We start from the raw sequence: 17,813 nt of genomic DNA, 5'->3' as shown, positions 1-17,813 counted from the left end.
GCGCAAGGGAGGACTGAAGCCAATTCAAATACCCTGCAGTCAGTAAAACTTTAAAGCAAAAGTAGCTCGCGGCCGTTGGTGTTGATGTTCAATCTGTTTGAGAGAAGAGGGGAGGGGCGTGTAAGAAGTTAACGGATCAACGCCAGGGAGTGCGAGAAGGAAATGTCAAGGCGGGGGAGTGGTACGGCGGTCGGCGGGATGATCATTGCATTGTCCGTAACCGTCGGGCTGTGTATGGCGCTCAAATAACCTCTTCTTGACATTTCAGCTCTTTTGAGGCGGCTCGAAATGATGCAAGCTCAATCAAGATGAGGACTGCTCTGACTGGTATACGAAAGACAATGTACGTAGATGAATTACATTTCGGTGTTTTGAAGCTCACCATGGGCTGCTGTGAGGCATGAATATCGAATTCAGCCCGGCATACAAGTAAGAACGCGGATTTGTAAGTGGACCAAAACAGAAATCCCAAACACAAACCCTAGAACATGATTGGGCAGGTAGTGAAGAGTGTGGATCATATACTGTGCGCTTTCGCCCAAAAGCCGGCAGGACCACCTGTCATGCATACTGTACGGCTCCTTCCAGGTTGTTGGGTACGCACGGACCAAGGCGGGCGCAGGCAGTTCAAGTTGCCCCAGGAAAATGATAATTGACACCATCACATCCGCACATCCCTATACAATTCCAGTTCCCTGCTGCTACACCCAGTCTGCTCATCTCAAAATCACACACCTCCCATCCACGTTCGGTACACGCCCGCCGCCCGCCCCCGGCTCCGATCTGGTTCAACAGCCCGGCCCGTTCCCGACAGGCCAGCCTCAGCTCGACTTCCCATCCAGTTCCGAAAAAGAAGGGTCGAGTCGCGACGTCATTCGAAGCACTCGACTGCACTGGACTGCAGTGGGCTTCGGAGAGGACAGCACGAGCTCAACCCCGGGGGTTTCCTTTCCTCCCGTGACAATCCGTTACTTGTTTCGCTCTCTCCTTCCTTGAGCCCTCTTCTCTTTCTCTTATTCTTTGACCATGTCCTCCGGGAGCGGGCATCCCGGTCTGGCCTTTGGCAGCATCGGCGGCGGCCAGCTCCGTCGGCAGTTCCAACCGCACAACGTCCACACGGCAACCTCCAATGTCCACACGGCAACCTCCAACAAGCCGTCGCCATCGCTATCGCAACAACACGCGTCTCCATACCAGTCCCAGGCCTACGCGCCTCAACACACGCAGCATGCTCAGCAGACACCGCAAAGCCAGTACTCGCACCACCTCTACACGACTCCGACTCCCCCGATCCCCAGCGTATCGACCGTTCAAACTGCCGCACGACAACCCCAGACACAGATGCCGCCAGCGATGCCGCGCCAACGAGCCCCCGCTCCTCGACAAATGCAGCAACAAGCCAACACATTGCCGAGCTATCTTCAACAATCGTTGAACCACCAGCAGCCCATACCCCAGCAGCCCTTGACTGCCCAGCAGCTAAGCCAGCAGCCCATGAGCCAACCACCCATGAGCCAGTCGCTCGGTCAGCAATCGCTCGGCCAGCAGTCTCTGACGCCATCGCCCATGAGCCAAGCGCCGCTGAGCCAGGCCCTCACACAACAGTCTCTTGCTCAACAATCTCTCGCTCAACAGTCGCTTAACCAGCAGTCGCTCAACCAGTCCGTTCAGAATGACAACTCCATCTTGTCCCAACAGTCAACACCACACCCCCCATCACAGACAACGTTGCCTCCAGTCCAGCCGCAGATTCCGCAGGTGCAGCAAGTACAAAAGGTGCAACACGTGCAGCATGTACAACAGCAACCAACCCCTCCTCACCCGGAGCCCGCAGATGCTGCTCAGGACAACAGTCATGATGACGACATGGAGATTGGTGGACACCAGGGCGAGTCCGGAGATGATGATGCGAGCAGCTCGAGGCTGAACGACGGAACGCCGTTTGTTCCACGACAACCACGTGGTTTGATGATGTCAGCACCTCCGGAGGGTGGAAGCTTTGAAACCCTGGACGCCATTCATAAGCATGTGTTGGAATACTGCACTTCGGTAGGCTATGCCGTGGTCATTGGCCGATCGAAAAAGACGGTTCCGGGTCTCAAGAAGGTGTTGTTTGTGTGTGACCGTGCCGGGAAGCCGCCTAAGCGGGTGAGTCCCGAGATGCGGAAGCGCAGGACGACGTCCCGCAAGTGCGACTGCCCATTCGGCTTCTTCGCCATTGAGCAACGCACGCAGTGGACTATCAGATACCGCCCCGATGCCATCCACCTTCAGCACAACCACGGCCCGAGCGAAAGTCCTCTGTTACACCCCGCTGCGCGGAAATTGGACAGCAAAATGGTTGCTGCAGTTAAGCAGCTGAAGGAAAATGGTATGTCATTTCTCGTCCGCATCTGCCGATTAAATTCTCGTTAGCTGACGATATACAGGTGTCGGTGTTACCGAGACGCTCGAGATCCTCCAGCAAGATCATCCCCATGTTCCCCTTCTCCCGCGCGACATTTACAACGCTCGTGCGGCCATCAACCGTAACCCGCAAAAGGTGGCAAGTGGCTTGGCCGAGAACCGGCCCGCGATTTATAGCAAGCCACAACCGTCAGCCGAGGAGCGCATCCGTGCGGATCTGCGCCGTGAGATTGCCAAGGCAAGAGAGGAGCTCGAGAAGGTCAAGGCAGAAAGTAAAAAGGAAATTGACGAACTGAAGGCGACACTCAACGAAAAGAACAAGATTATTGAAAAGTTCGAACAGTTCATTGACATCTGCAACCAACGGGTTATTGTCAGGCTGAACGATACCGGCTCGTCGAGTGCTGGGGCGGCGAGCGGAAGCTCTTGAGTATTGAGAAGAGATGACCGAGAGAGACGGAGGAAAGAGGGAAATAGAGAGACGATAGTGTACTGCAAGAGTTATGATTGGACCGGAAAAGTGTTTGTTCTGTTACGGGGAGGAGTTGCTCATGGGTTTAGGCTCTCGGTGTAGTCAGGGCCAGGTTTTGTTTTCGAAGCAAAGGCGTTAAGGATCGGCTTTCTTGGTTATATTTATGTCCGATTATCTGTTTTCGGTTCGGGTATCATGCTGGGATGACCAGAGGGAAGAGCTGATGGGTGGTTTATGGGACATTGGGAACTTGACGGGTTGAAACAGGAAATGTCAAGGTTCAAGATGCAGTGAATTATAGACAGCGTTGTTGGACGATTGCTCGAATACGCTAGTGTGTTATCGTTGGCCAGAATCAAGCTCCCATTGTTCGCCTGTTTTCTATGCGGGCTCGGCGGGATGAGCACCTCTACGGATGGTGTTTTAGGATGAGGATCATTGCCAGACACGTTTGTTCTTTATCTGGAGGTTCTGATCTCTCAATGACTCTGTACCTACATCTCGACGGTTGACACGGATGGTCTGGAGTTTATAGCGTTGATATCAATGTACTGTGTAGAAAACCCCGCCATGTCATGTCTTCTAGATCTACACCCTAGACCGTTGCAGCCCGACAACGACTAACGGAGTGTTTTAGAGATAGCTGACCAATGAAAAGCCGCACATGTCCAAAGTCAGGGGTTCTGACACATGGATTCGCCGCCTTTCGCGACAACTGCGACAGGGCTGTGATTGGGCCACAAGGTCGCGACTGATGGAGTCGGAAAGTGGAAAGCTGTTGCCCGCAAAGCCGCACACAGTCCTGGGCTGCACAGCAGCAGCGTGACGAACAGCGAGAGGTCTGGCGCAGTATTCCTCGGTCGCAGAGATTCACCACACGCAAAACAACAATCACAAAAAAGTCCACAGCGGCAACATCAGCACAACACCAACAACGGACAAAGGGGAAGCTATCCTCAGCCCGTGGTTGTTGCTGCAAGAGTAAACAAGAACTCTTTTTTGCAAAACGACACTCCTTCGTCTGGACAAACAGCTGAACTTTTGCGCACACCGCCCGCCCGCCGCGCATCCCCGTCCGATAGAGCACATCCACATAGAGCAGAGCACCACCACTTAGAAAGAAAGATACCCCACGATCGTCTTCTCTTCGTCTACCGAGTACACCACTATACCATTCGGCTTTTGCTTCAGCTTTTTTGCGACTGCGCCCTCGCGAACCAGTAGAGGCTCGCGTCCTTTTCTTCGACTGCTCTCCATTGCTTGCCCGCTGTGCGCCACTAGCTCGAGTAGTGTCGGATAGAGCTTCCCGCCAGTGCTATCTTGAACCACAAACGGGCAGCGACGACTTTATCTCAACACTCACGTCCCCGACGACGAGCTCTACCACCACCCCTACCTGTGCCGTGCACTGTAGAGACCCCGATGAAATGATCGATTAGACCGCCGAGTCCCGAACCTACATCTTGCCATACTGTACCTACGCACCCCTCTCGGTAGTCCATCGCCATCATGATGGATACGGTGCCTTCGCCCCCTCCCCAGCCGAGCCCGGACGCCAACGGCGTTGCGACCACGCCGTTCGCTGCTGTCGACCCTGTCAAGGTTGTCGACCATCTCGTCCTTCTGCTTGAAGCAGCCCTCGGCGCAAAGCGAGACGAGCTCGAAGCCCCCGGCAGCCTCTTGTCCAAGGTTCGCTATTCAGACACGGTCCAGCGCTGCTCTCGCTTTGCGCTGGATACGCAGGTTGCCCTGTACATACAGAAAGATCTTGCTCCCACCACTACGCTTGATGGAGAGAATGGAGCCGAGGCTGAAGAGCGTAGGTTTGCTTCTTCCACTTGGTCGCGTTGAGAATGTAGCTAACCTGCTCCTTATGACAGCCGAGCCTACTCATGTCTATACCATCTCAAGCGATCTGACCTCGTCCCCGACGACCGTTGCCTTCCTCGTCTTGCTGAAACGCCCGCAGCCTCTCGACCCTATCGTCCCGCTCACCTCCCAAATTCAAATTCTCAACCTACCGGGCCCTGCATACCTGTCAACGAGCGGCGGCGAGCAGGGACCTACCAGCTCTCCTTACGAGGTTCTCCAACTCTATCTCCATAACGGTCTTGCTCCATATTTCGATGCGAGCACCAAAAGTCAGCAGTTGCTCAACGGCGCCAGGGGCCGGCCCGATGTCGATGCCAAGACCGGAATTCCTGTCACCAAGAAGCGCTGGACCGAGCTGGAACTGAGTCTGTCACATCTCCAGCAAAATGTCGAGATCCCTGAGGTGTCTCTGCCCTTTCACCCTCTTGTACAGAGTACGCTTGAGGAAGCGGCCACCAAGAATGTCAAACCCTCCATCGACCTTCTTCCAGCCACCGTGCTAGCAGACAGCACGTTCCTGAACAACCTGCAGGCCACCGTCAACAACTGGATCAAGTCCATTCAAGTGATTACCAAGATGACGAGGGACCCGACAACCGGCACGGCCAACCAAGAAATCAATTTCTGGTTGTCCATGGAGGCAGCACTCGAGGGAATTGAGAACCAACTGCGGAGTGAAGGAGTTATGCTCACGCTTGATATCCTCAAGCATGCCAAGCGTTTCCAGGCCACTGTCAGCTTCACAGCTGATACGGGTTTGAAGGAGGCCATGGAAAAGGTTCAAAAGTACAATCAGCTCATGAGAGATTTCCCGCTCGATGAGTTGTTGTCTGCTACTACCCTTACCAAGGTTCAGGAATCCATTGGGCAGATTTTTGGCCACCTCAACAAGAAGCTGAGGATATGCCCATATCCCATCCGCCGCGCACTCCCGTTGGTCGAAGCCATTTCCGGTGACTTGGACGAGGTCCTACACCGACTGCTTCCTGGAACGGAGCTGGTCAAACTCGACTATGAAGAGTTCAAAGGTGTCATGAAGCAGGCAGGTAGCATCTTCCGCGCTTGGGACGAAAGCATCAAAGAATTCACCAATGTTGCTCGTGAAGTAACTCGCCGGCGTAACGAGAAGTTCATTCCTATCAAGATTAACCCACGTCACGCTGAGCTGCAGTCTCGCTTGGACTATGTCCACAACTTCCGTGATAACCACGAGCAACTCCAAAGGACAATTATCAATGTGCTGGGTCCCAAGGCAACTGTTAATGGCATTGTCGCGGCGTCCGGCGCTAATGGCGTCGCCGTAGTCGAAGAAATCGGCGATGTGGACGCGGTTGATGAGGTCAAGCAGGCTTGGGAGGCTTTGAAGGATGTTGATTTGCTTGATTGCTCCCGCGAAGGCACCGAAAAATGGGTACGCGCAGAGAATATCTACAATGAGCGCACTGCTCGTGTGGAAAATTCCATCATTGCCCGCCTTCGTGATCGTCTGGCCACGGCCAAGAACGCCAACGAGATGTTCCGCGTCTTCTCCAAGTTTAACGCTCTATTCGTGCGCCCCAAGATTCGTGGTGCCATTGCCGAGTACCAAACGCAGCTCATCGACAACGTAAAACAGGCCATTAGTTCCCTGCACGAGCGTTTCAAGCAGCAATATGGCCACTCGGAGGCCCATGCTATGGCTCAGCTTCACGATCTGCCGCCTGTGTCAGGTGCTATAATATGGGCCAGACAAATTGAGCGGCAACTTGATCAGTATATGAAGAAGGTTGAGCAAGTCCTTGGCTCAGATTGGGCTCTTCATACCGAGGGCCAAAAGCTTCAGAATGAGAGTGACCTGTTCAGGAAGAAGCTGGATACCAGACCCATCTTTGAGGCCTGGCTTCATGACGTCCAGAGGAAGCAGATATCCATCTCCGGCTTGCTGTTTACCATTAACAGGATCCGCTCTGCTGGAAACATCCTCGAGTTGGCCGTGAACTTCGACGCGCAGGTCATCGCGTTGTTCAAGGAAACCCGAAACCTGCTTTGGCTCAACTACCCTGTCCCCCACTCGGTTAACAATGTGGCCAAAGAGGCAAAGCGCGTATATCCCTTTGCTGTCAGTTTGATGGAAAGTGTCAGGACATTTGCCCAGACAAACCGCCAGATTTCTGACATGTCCGAGGTCGCTGTGCTGCTGAGCGGCCACCGTAACGATGTGTATACGCTGATTTCCAAGGGCATACCGCTTAGGTGGGAGACATTCGTCAATACCTACGAAGTGCACTTCAAGCCAACCTTCAATCCCCCCAACACCCCACTGGGCCAGACAGGCTCCAAGGTCAGCGAGACGAAGCATGTCATGTTCATCCGCGAGTTCGCTGCTTCGGTTTCGTTGTTGCAGTCCAAGACTCTCCTTCTTGCCAATATCTATGTCACGGTACAGAAGGCACTCAACGAGCTCAAGACATGTCCTTATGAGGCATCGGCCTTCCAATCACGCCTCGAAACCATTCAGCATGCAGTTGACCAGCTGAACCTGGAGCAGTATGTCAACCTTGGTTACTGGGTAGAGCGCATGAACAGGCAAATCAAGGCTGTTCTGTATACTCGTCTGCAGTTCGCAATTCAGGCTTGGATCCAAGCATTCGAAGACGAGAATGTTGAGCGTCCGAGCGAGCGCAAGAGGCTTCTAGAAATCGCCTCTCCTGATGCGGTGAAGTCGGATGGGCCAGTTATCAAGAATCTGGTGCACGAAATTACCATGCGGAACCAAGTCATCTATCTCGACCCGCCTCTCGAATACGCAAGAGCCAGCTGGTTTGCCCAGTTGCAGGACTGGATTGGGGTTATCTGCAACCTAAAGAAGATCAAGGCGACCAGGTACACCATGAGTCTTAGCACAGAAGTGGTTGACGAGCCGCGCTTCAATGATCTTCCCGGTGATTGCACCGAGGAGCTTCTCAGGGTGCAGACTTCAGTGGAGAAGAAGATTCGCGAGATTGGCGCGTATGTTGACAAGTGGTTGCAGTTCCAGTCGCTCTGGGATCTCCAATCCGAGCATGTCTATGACGTTCTTGGTGACCAGCTTTCAAGGTGGCTCCAGCTTCTTCAAGAGATTCGCAAGACCAGACAAACCTTCGATACCACTGAGGTCAGCCGCTCGTTTGGCCACCTCACCATTGACTATGATCAGGTCCAGACCAAGGTCAATGCCAAGTACGACCAGTGGCAGCAGGATATTCTTATCAAGTTTGCCAGCCGCTTCGGAAACCGCATGCGCGAAGTGTATGCGGAGCTTGAGAAGGCTCGCAAGGACCTCGAGGGCCAGGCGATGACTGCCAACTCCACGGCCGAGGCTGTCCGGTTCATTACGATTGTCCAGAGCTGCACTAGACAGGTTAAGCTGTGGGCTCCCGAGATTGAGACCTTTAGGCAGGGTGAATCGACCCTTGTACGCCAGCGATACCATTTCCAGAATGACTGGTTGCATGCCGAGCAGGTGGACGGCATGTGGGATATGCTCAATGAACTGCTTGCCCGCAAGAGCAAGATTGTTACCGACCAGTCTGATGCCCTTCGAGCCAAGATTACTGCCGAGGATAAGGTGGTCAACGACAAGATCACCGAGATCGCACACCAGTGGAACGAAGAGAAGCCCGTGTCTGGCACCATTGCACCGGACGTCGCCTCTGCCACCCTCACCCATTTCGAACAACGCATCACCAAGTTGCAGGAGGAGTCGGCCATGGTTGCCAAGGCCAAGGAGGCGCTCGATTTGGCGCCTACTCCTGACACTTCGCTCGGTGTTATCCTCGAAGAGGTTCAGGACTTCAAGTCCGTTTGGGCGTCGCTGTCCACCATCTGGAAGAACCTCAATGAGCTTCGTGAGACGCTTTGGAACAGTGTTCAGCCGAGAAAGATCCGTGCGTCGATCGATAACCTCATCAAGATGACCAAGGAGATGCCGAGCAGAATGAGACAGTATGCCGCGTTTGAGCATATCCAGAACGTGCTGAGGCAGCTGATGAAGGTTAATCCTATTCTGGGTGAGCTCAAGTCAGAGGCCGTACGTGATAGACATTGGACCAAGATCTACAAGCAAATCAAGCCGGGTAAACGCTACTCTCCCGTCTCAATGACCCTCGGAGACGTCTGGGACTTGAACCTCGTCGCTACTGAGATAATTGTCAAGGATATCATCATCCAGGCTCAAGGTGAAATGGCTCTCGAGGAGTTTCTCAAGCAGGTCCGTGAGACCTGGACAAGCTACGGCCTTGAGCTCGTCCAATACCAGCAGAAGTGTCGCCTTATCCGTGGCTGGGACGACCTCTTCGCCAAGTGCAGTGAGAACCTGAACTCGCTCCAGGCCATGAAGCACTCGCCCTATTACAAGGAGTTCGAAGAGGAGGCGTCCTCTTGGGAAGAGAAACTCAACCGCGTGCACGTCTTGTTCGACATCTGGATCGACGTCCAACGCCAGTGGGTTTATCTGGAAGGTGTATTCCACGGAAACGCGGATATCAAGCATCTGCTGCCCATCGAGTCTTCTCGCTTCCAGAACATTAATAGTGAATTCTTGGCGGTCATGAAGAAGGTTTACAAGCAGCCGAATGTCTTGGACGTGCTGAACATCCCCAATGTTCAGAAGTCACTTGAGCGCCTCGCTGAGCTGCTCAACAAGATCCAGAAGGCGCTCGGCGAGTATCTCGAGAAGGAGCGCGTATCATTCCCAAGATTCTACTTCGTTGGTGACGAAGACTTGCTGGAAATGATTGGTAACAGCAACGACACCATGCGCATTGCCAAGCATTTCAAGAAGATGTTCGCCGGCCTGAACGGGCTTGTCATGGATGAGGACGGCGTCATCTCGGGCTTTACCAGCAAAGAAGGCGAGACGGTCAGACTCAAGAAGGAGATCAATCTCGTCAAGACCCCCAGGATCAACGACTGGCTCGCGCTGCTGGAGAGTGGTATGAAGGCTACGCTTGCCGAACTGCTCGCTGAGGCAGTGGATGAGTTTACACCCATTTTCTCGAGCGAAGAGGTTGATCGCGACGCACTGATCAAGTTCATGAACACCTACCCCAGTCAGATCGTCGTGCTCGCTACGCAGGTTGTTTGGACCACCATGGTGGACCAGGCACTCGCCGATGGCGGAAAGGACCTCCAGTTGCTGTTTGACCGCGAAGTTCAGGTCCTTCGGATGCTTGCTGATACTGTTCTCGGCGATCTTGAAGTCCTGCTTCGGAAGAAGTGCGAGCAGCTTATCACTGAATGCGTCCACCAGCGCGATGTGATCGAGAAGCTCAACAAGCTCAACGCCAACTCCAACACACACTACATGTGGCTTCTGCAGATGCGCTATGTTTACAATCCGGAAGGGGACTTCCTCCAGCGTCTGCACATCAAGATGGCCAATGCCAAGCTTAACTATGGCTTTGAATATCTCGGTGTTCCTGATAGACTTGTTCGCACGCCACTTACAGACAGGTGCTTCCTTACTCTCACCCAGGCTCTGTGCCAGCGGTTGGGTGGTTCGCCATATGGTCCTGCTGGAACAGGTAAGACGGAGTCCGTTAAGGCGCTCGGTCTACAACTTGGTCGCTTCACGTTGGTCTTCTGCTGCGACGATACCTTCGACAACCAGGCCATGGGTCGTATCTTCCTCGGTATCTGCCAGGTCGGTGCTTGGGGCTGCTTCGATGAGTTTAACCGTCTGGAGGAGAAGATTCTCTCGGCTGTCTCGCAGCAGATCCAGGATATCCAGCTCGGCCTGAAGATGGGCGCCGAAGATGAGAAGGCACAAATCGAGCTTGACGGCAGACAAATCCACGTCAACGCCAACGCCGGTATTTTCATCACCATGAACCCTGGCTATGCCGGCCGTTCCAACCTGCCCGATAACTTGAAGAAGCTATTCAGGAGCGTGGCCATGTCGAAGCCCGACAAGGAGCTCATTGCCGAGGTCATGCTTTACTCCCAGGGTTTCAACCAGGCAAAGCAGTTGAGTAAGCATACCGTGCCGTTCTTCGACCAGTGCTCCCAGAAACTGTCCAAGCAGGCGCATTACGACTTTGGTCTCAGAGCCCTGAAGAGCGTGCTCGTTAGTTCCGGTGGCCTGAAGCGCGCTAGACTGCTGGAGACCGGCGGTGCTGAGTCGCTTGGCCCCGAAGATGTTGTCGAGCCTGAGATTATCGTGCAAAGTATTAGGGAGACGATCGCTCCTAAGTTGATCAAGTCTGATGTGGAGATCATGATGGAGATCGAAAGTGTCTGCTTCCCCGGTGTGAAGTATGTACCTGCCAGTCTCGAGAAGCTGCAAGAGGCCATCAGGCGTTTGGCGGCGGAGAGGCAGCTGGTCGTCAACGACACCTGGATGACCAAGGTCCTGCAGCTCTATCAGATCCAAAATATTCACCATGGTGTCATGATGGTGGGTAACTCTGGCTCCGGCAAGTCGGCTGCATGGCGGTTGTTGCTCGATGCCCTACAGCAAACGGAGAACGTCGAGGGCGTCTCTCATGTCATTGACAGCAAGGTCATGTCCAAGGAAGCTCTCTATGGTAATTTGGACTCGACCACCAGAGAGTGGACCGATGGTCTGTTCACCAGCATTCTCCGCAAGATTGTTGATAACCTCCGTGGTGAGGACGCCAAGCGCCACTGGATCGTCTTCGACGGTGATGTCGACCCCGAATGGGTTGAAAACTTGAACAGTGTTCTCGATGACAACAAGCTTCTCACCTTGCCCAACGGTGAACGTCTCAACCTCCCACCCAACGTACGGATCATGTTCGAGGTCGAGAATCTCAAGTACGCCACCCTCGCTACTGTCAGTCGATGCGGTATGGTGTGGTTCAGCGAGGACACCGTCACACCCGATATGATGGTTTCCAACTACCTTGAGACCTTGCGAACCGTCGCCTTCGAAGATCTCGACGAGGATGCGGTCGCTACAGGCCAGACCTCTGCTAAGGCACTGGCTGTCCAGAGCCAGGCGGCTGATCTGCTCCAAGAATTCTTGACGAGAGACAACCTGATTTCTGAAGTTCTCAAGGAGGCTGAGAAATACGAGCACATCATGGAGTTCACAGTCGCGAGAGTCCTCAGTACCATGTTCTCGCTCCTGAACAAGGCTGTCAGAGATATCATCGAGTACAATTCCACGCATGTTGATTTCCCTATGGATCCAGAACAGGCGGAGGGCTATATCTCCAAGAAGGTGCTTCTTGCCTTGGTGTGGGCGCTCACCGGTGATTGCCCTCTCAAAGATCGCAAGATCTTTGGTGACAAGGTCGCAGCATTGGCGAGCTTCGGATCACCGCCAGTGGATGGCACGAGTTCGTTGATTGACTTTACCGTCACAATGCCTCAGGGCGAATGGCAGACTTGGCAGCAGCATGTTCCTACCATAGAGGTTAACACCCACTCGGTAACTCAGACTGATGTCGTCATCCCCACGCTCGACACCATCCGTCACGAGGATGTGTTGTACTCGTGGCTGGCGGAGCATAAGCCGCTGCTCCTTTGCGGTCCTCCTGGTTCCGGTAAAACGATGACGCTGTTTAGCGCTCTGAGGAAGTTGCCCAACATGGAGGTTGTTGGTCTCAACTTCTCGAGTGCTACTACACCGGACCTGCTCATCAAGACTTTTGAGCAGTATTGCGAGTACAAGAAGACCTTGAACGGAGTCATGCTCTCGCCTACCCAGATTGGACGTTGGCTTGTCATCTTCTGTGATGAAATTAACTTGCCTGCTCCCGACAAGTACGGCACTCAGCGCGCCATTTCCTTCCTCCGCCAGCTGGTTGAACACAACGGTTTCTGGAGGACTTCAGACAAGGCGTGGGTCACTCTTGATAGAATCCAGTTTGTCGGTGCTTGCAACCCTCCTACCGATGCCGGTCGTACGCCCATGGGTGCAAGATTCCTCAGACACGCGCCTCTCATCATGGTTGATTACCCCGGTGAGCTGTCGCTCATGCAGATCTACGGCAGCTTCAACGCGGCTATTCTCAAGGTCATTCCCTCGCTGCGCGGATACTCCGAGGCACTTACCCAAGCCATGGTGCGCTTCTATCTCGAGTCGCAGGAACGGTTCACACCCAAGATTCAACCACACTATGTCTACAGTCCTCGCGAGTTGACGAGATGGGCGCGTGGTGTGTACGAAGCTATCAGGCCGCTTGAGACGTTGTCTGTCGAGGGCCTCATCCGTATCTGGGCCCACGAAGCGCTGCGTCTGTTCCAAGACAGATTGGTTGACGAGGAAGAGCGCAAGTGGACCGATGATGCGGTGCGCAGAATCGCCATGGAGTACTTCCCTACTATCGACGAGCAGAAGGCGCTTGGTGGACCTATCCTCTTTTCCAACTGGCTGTCCAAGAACTACGTACCGGTTGATCGCGAGCAGTTGCGCGATTTCGTCAAGGCTAGACTCAAGACTTTCTGCGAGGAAGAGGTCGATGTGCCGCTTATTCTGTTCAACGATGTCCTGGAGCATGTCTTGCGCATTGATCGTGTGTTCAGACAGCCGCAGGGCCATTTGATTCTCATTGGTGTCAGTGGCTCTGGAAAGACGACGCTGTCAAGGTTTGTGGCTTGGATGAACGGTTTGAAGGTGTTCCAGATCAAGGTGCATGGCAAGTACTCGGCCGAGGACTTTGATGAAGATTTGAGGGAGGTGTTGAGGAGGTGTGGTTGCAAGGGAGAGAAGATCTGCTTCATTATGGATGAGTCCAACGTGCTGGATTCTGGTTTCCTCGAAAGGATGAATACCCTTCTCGCCAACGCGGAAGTGCCGGGTCTGTTCGAGGGCGATGATCTTGCCGCCCTCATGACGGCTTGCAAGGAAGGCGCGCAGCGCCAGGGCTTGCTGCTTGATTCACAGGAAGAGCTGTACAAGTGGTTCACGGGTCAGATTGTCAAGAATCTTCACGTGGTGTTCACCATGAATCCGCCCGGGGAGGATGGCCTGTCGTCCAAGGCTGCCACGTCGCCTGCGCTCTTCAACCGTTGCGTGCTCAACTGGTTCGGAGACTGGTCCGATCAAGCACTGTTCCAAGTTGCACACGAGCTTACTCATTCTGTGGATCTGGATCGGCCAAACTGGACCGCGCCGGATACGATTCCCGTTGTCTACAGGGGTCTCAACTTGCCGCCGTCGCATAGAGAGGCGGTTGTCAACGCCATGGTTTACATCCATTACTCGCTGCAGCGCTTCAACGCCAAGCTGCTCAAGCAGCAGGGCAAGATCACTTTCCTCACTCCCCGTCACTTCCTCGATTTCGTTGCCCAATATGTCAAGCTTTACAACGAAAAGCGGGAGGATCTTGAGGAGCAGCAACGCCATCTCAACGTTGGTTTGGAGAAGTTGCGTGACACAGTCGACAAAGTCCGTGACCTCAGAGTCACTCTGTCAGAGAAGAAGGTTCAGTTGGAGCAGAAGGACGCCGAGGCCAACGAGAAACTGCAGCGCATGGTGGCTGACCAACGCGAGGCCGAACAAAGGAAGAACATCTCTCTCGAGATCCAGGCTGCGCTTGAGAAGCAGGAAGCCGAGGTTGCATCCCGCAAGAAAGTCGTGCTTGAGGATCTCGCCAGGGCAGAACCAGCTGTCGAGGAGGCCAAGGCTTCCGTTAGCAGCATCAAGAGGCAGCATCTCACGGAAGTCAGGTCTATGCCTACTCCTCCCTCTGGTGTCAAGCTTGCCCTTGAGTCTGTTTGCACACTCATTGGCCACAAGGCGAACGACTGGAAGACTATCCAGGGTATTGTCCGCAGAGATGATTTCATTGCCAGCATTGTCAACTTCAACAACGAGAAGCAGATGACCAAGAGTCTCAGAGTCAAGATGCGCAATGAGTTCTTGGCCAATCCGGAGTTTACCTTTGAGAAGGTCAATCGCGCGTCCAAGGCCTGCGGTCCCCTCGTACAGTGGGTTGAGGCGCAGGTTAACTATGCTGAGATTCTGGACCGTGTTGGGCCCCTCAGGGAGGAAGTCATGTTGCTTGAGGAACAGGCTCTCCAGACCAAGGCCGAGGCCAAGGCTGTTGAGCAGACCATCTCCACCCTTGAAAACAGTATTGCACGATACAAGACCGAGTACGCGGCTCTCATCAGCGAGACGCAAGCCATCAAGGCGGAGATGTCGAGGGTGCAGTTCAAGGTCGACAGGAGTGTCAAGCTTCTTGACAGTTTGTCGAGCGAGAGAACCCGTTGGGAGGAGGGCAGCAAGTCTTTCGAGACACAGATCAGCACGCTTGTCGGCGACGTCCTTGTCGCAGCGGCTTTCGTGGCTTACAGCGGTCTGTACGACCAGACCTTCCGCAAGTCGATGATGGAAGACTGGCTTCACCAGCTCCACTTGTCGGGTGTCCAGTTCAAGCAACACAACCCAATGACCGAGTACCTCTCGACTGCAGATGAGAGGCTCAGCTGGCAGGAGAACACGCTGCCTGTGGATGACTTGTGCACGGAGAATGCGATTATCCTCAAGAGATTCAACCGGTACCCACTCATCATCGATCCTTCGGGTCGTGTTACCGAGTTCCTTAACAGGGAGTCTAAGGATCGCAAGCTCACCGTCACAAGCTTCCTGGACGATTCATTCACCAAGGTCCTTGAAAGTTCTCTCCGTTTCGGTAACCCCATTCTCATTCAGGATGCTGAACACCTCGATCCTGTGCTCAACCATGTTCTCAATAAAGAGTACCAGAAGACCGGTGGTCGTGTCCTCATCCAACTTGGCAAGCAGCAAATCGATTTCTCGCCTGCCTTCAAGCTTTATCTCTCTACCAGAGATCCATCCGCCACGTTCGCGCCGGATATTTGCAGTAGGACGACCTTTGTCAACTTCACGGTCACGCAGAGCAGTTTGCAGACGCAGTCACTCAACGAGGTCCTCAAGTCTGAGAGACCTGACGTGGATGAGAGGCGGTCCAACCTCATCAAGCTGCAGGGCGAGTTCAAGGTCCATCTCCGCCAACTTGAGAAGAAGCTGCTCCAGGCGCTCAACGAGTCGCGCGGCAACATCCTTGATGACGACCATGTCATCGAGACGCTCGAGACCCTCAAGACGGAGGCTGCCGAGATTTCAGCCAAGATGAGCAACACTGAGGGCGTCATGGCAGAGGTGGAGCAGATCACATTGCAGTACAACATCATTGCCAGGTCTTGCAGTGCCGTCTTCGCCGTACTCGAACAGCTGCACTATCTCAACCACTTCTACCGGTTCTCGCTGCAGTACTTCCTTGATATCTTCCATTCCGTCCTCCGCGGCAACCCCCATCTGGCAAACGAGACAAACCACAATGTTAGACGGGATATCATTGTCAAGGATCTCTTTGTGGCCACCTTCAAGCGCACCGCGCTGGGTCTCTTGCAGAAGGATCGCATCACCCTTGCTATGCTTCTTGCCCAGGCTTCGCCCTACAAGATGGATAAGGGTCTTTTGGATGTCATTCTTGATGAGCGTATCGAGGGTAAGGATGTTTCGATTGATCAGAACACGCGCGACGAAGCATTTGCGCGGGCGAAGAAGACTCCTGCTCTCAAGGACAAGATCAACACAGTTCCAGAAGCGGATTGGGACAAGTTTTTCACCGAGGAGCTGGCTGAGGACTTTGTTCCCAAGATCTGGAACGACGAAACCGAGCCAAACGACCGTGCCCTTATGTCGCTACTGCTTGTCAAGCTCTTCCGCCTCGATCGTTTCGTCCCTGCGGCGGAGCGCTTTGTCACTCTTGTCTTTGGCGCAGAGCTGTTTGACATTGTCGAGGATCTCAAGCAAACCGTTGACCAAGTCTCGGCTATCCGGCCCATCGCCCTCGTTTCGTCCCCTGGCTTCGATGCCTCCTACAAGGTGGACGGTCTCGTCGAGCGCATGCGCGTCCGGTGCACAAACATCGCCATGGGTTCGGCCGAAGCCGAAGGCAGTGCCGACAAGGCCATTGCCAACGCCGCGCAGACTGGATCATGGGTTCTCATCAAGAACGTCCATCTCGCCCCCGGTTGGCTGCAGGGCGTGGAGAAGAAGATGGAGACGCTCAACCCCAACCCCGAGTTCAGACTCTTCTTGTCCATGGAGTCCAGTCCCAAAATCCCTGTCAACCTGCTCCGTGCCTCGAGAGTGCTCATGTACGAGCAGCCCGCGGGTGTCAGGGCGAACATGAAGGACTCCATGTCGAGCATCTCGACCAGGTCGCTCAAGAGCCCCGTCGAGAGAACAAGGTTGTACCTGCTGCTGTCTTTCTTGCACGCCGTTGTCCAAGAAAGGTTGCGGTATGCGCCTAATCTGGGCTGGAAGGGTTTCTGGGAGTTCAACGATGCTGATGTAAGTTTCTTCAACTATATCTTTAAAACGATGATGATGCTAACCAAACCAAAACAGTACGAATGCTCCGCCCACGTCATCGACACGTGGATCGACACGGCCGCCCACGGCCGCACCAACATCGCCCCCTCCAACATCCCCTGGGAGATGATCCGCTACCTCGTGGTCGAGACCTACGGCGGCAAGATCGACGACGAGCACGACTTCAAGATGCTCAACCAGCTCGTCCACACCTTTTTGACGCCGTCGGCCTTCGATATCGGCCACAAGCTCGTCGAAGCCAGCCATGGTTCGGATGATGAACCGTCACAAGACGCGGCGGCCGGAGGAGGCGACCTGGTGGTCCCCAGCGGCACGTCGCTGCAGGAGTTCATGAGCTGGATCCAGAAGCTGCCGGAGCGCGAGCCGCCTACGTACTTGGGCTTGCCGGCGAATGCGGAGAAGTTGTTGTTGGTGGGATTGGGTAGGACTTTGATTGGGAACTTGAAGAAGGTGACGGATTTGTTGGATGAGGGGGAGGCGATTATGGCGGAGGCTTCTGAGGCTGCTTGAAGGAAAGGGGGGTGTGTGTTGGGGAGAGAGAGGGGATGGTGAGGGGATCATGATGGGTTATTAGGGGGTGGGATGGGTTGTTGGTGGTGGTAACGTGGGATTTTTAGATCGTGTTGGGCGTTAAGCCGTTTTCTTATTTATTTGTAGAACTTGTGCGTGTATAAAAGAGGCGTTTAGATTTTACTCTTTGCTCAA

General features: G+C 54.0%; 1 protein-coding gene across 1 annotated transcript; it reads left to right on the top strand.

The window, feature by feature from the left end:
- Positions 1 to 4,667: 4,667 nt before the first annotated feature.
- On the top strand, positions 4,668 to 17,066 carry B0H65DRAFT_477300 (cytoplasmic dynein heavy chain; the record flags this gene model as incomplete). The annotated part of the gene is made up of 1 exon (XM_062827423.1): positions 4,668 to 17,066. A coding segment is annotated over one exon (12,399 nt), but the record flags the coding sequence as incomplete, so codon positions are not given.
- Between the last annotated feature and the right edge of the window lie 747 nt (positions 17,067 to 17,813).

This window comes from Neurospora tetraspora (assembly GCF_033439725.1).
Source record: "Neurospora tetraspora strain CBS 560.94 chromosome Unknown B0H65scaffold_8, whole genome shotgun sequence".
Lineage (NCBI taxonomy): Eukaryota > Fungi > Ascomycota > Sordariomycetes > Sordariales > Sordariaceae > Neurospora > Neurospora tetraspora.
This window is presented reverse-complemented; position numbering and strand designations above follow the sequence as displayed.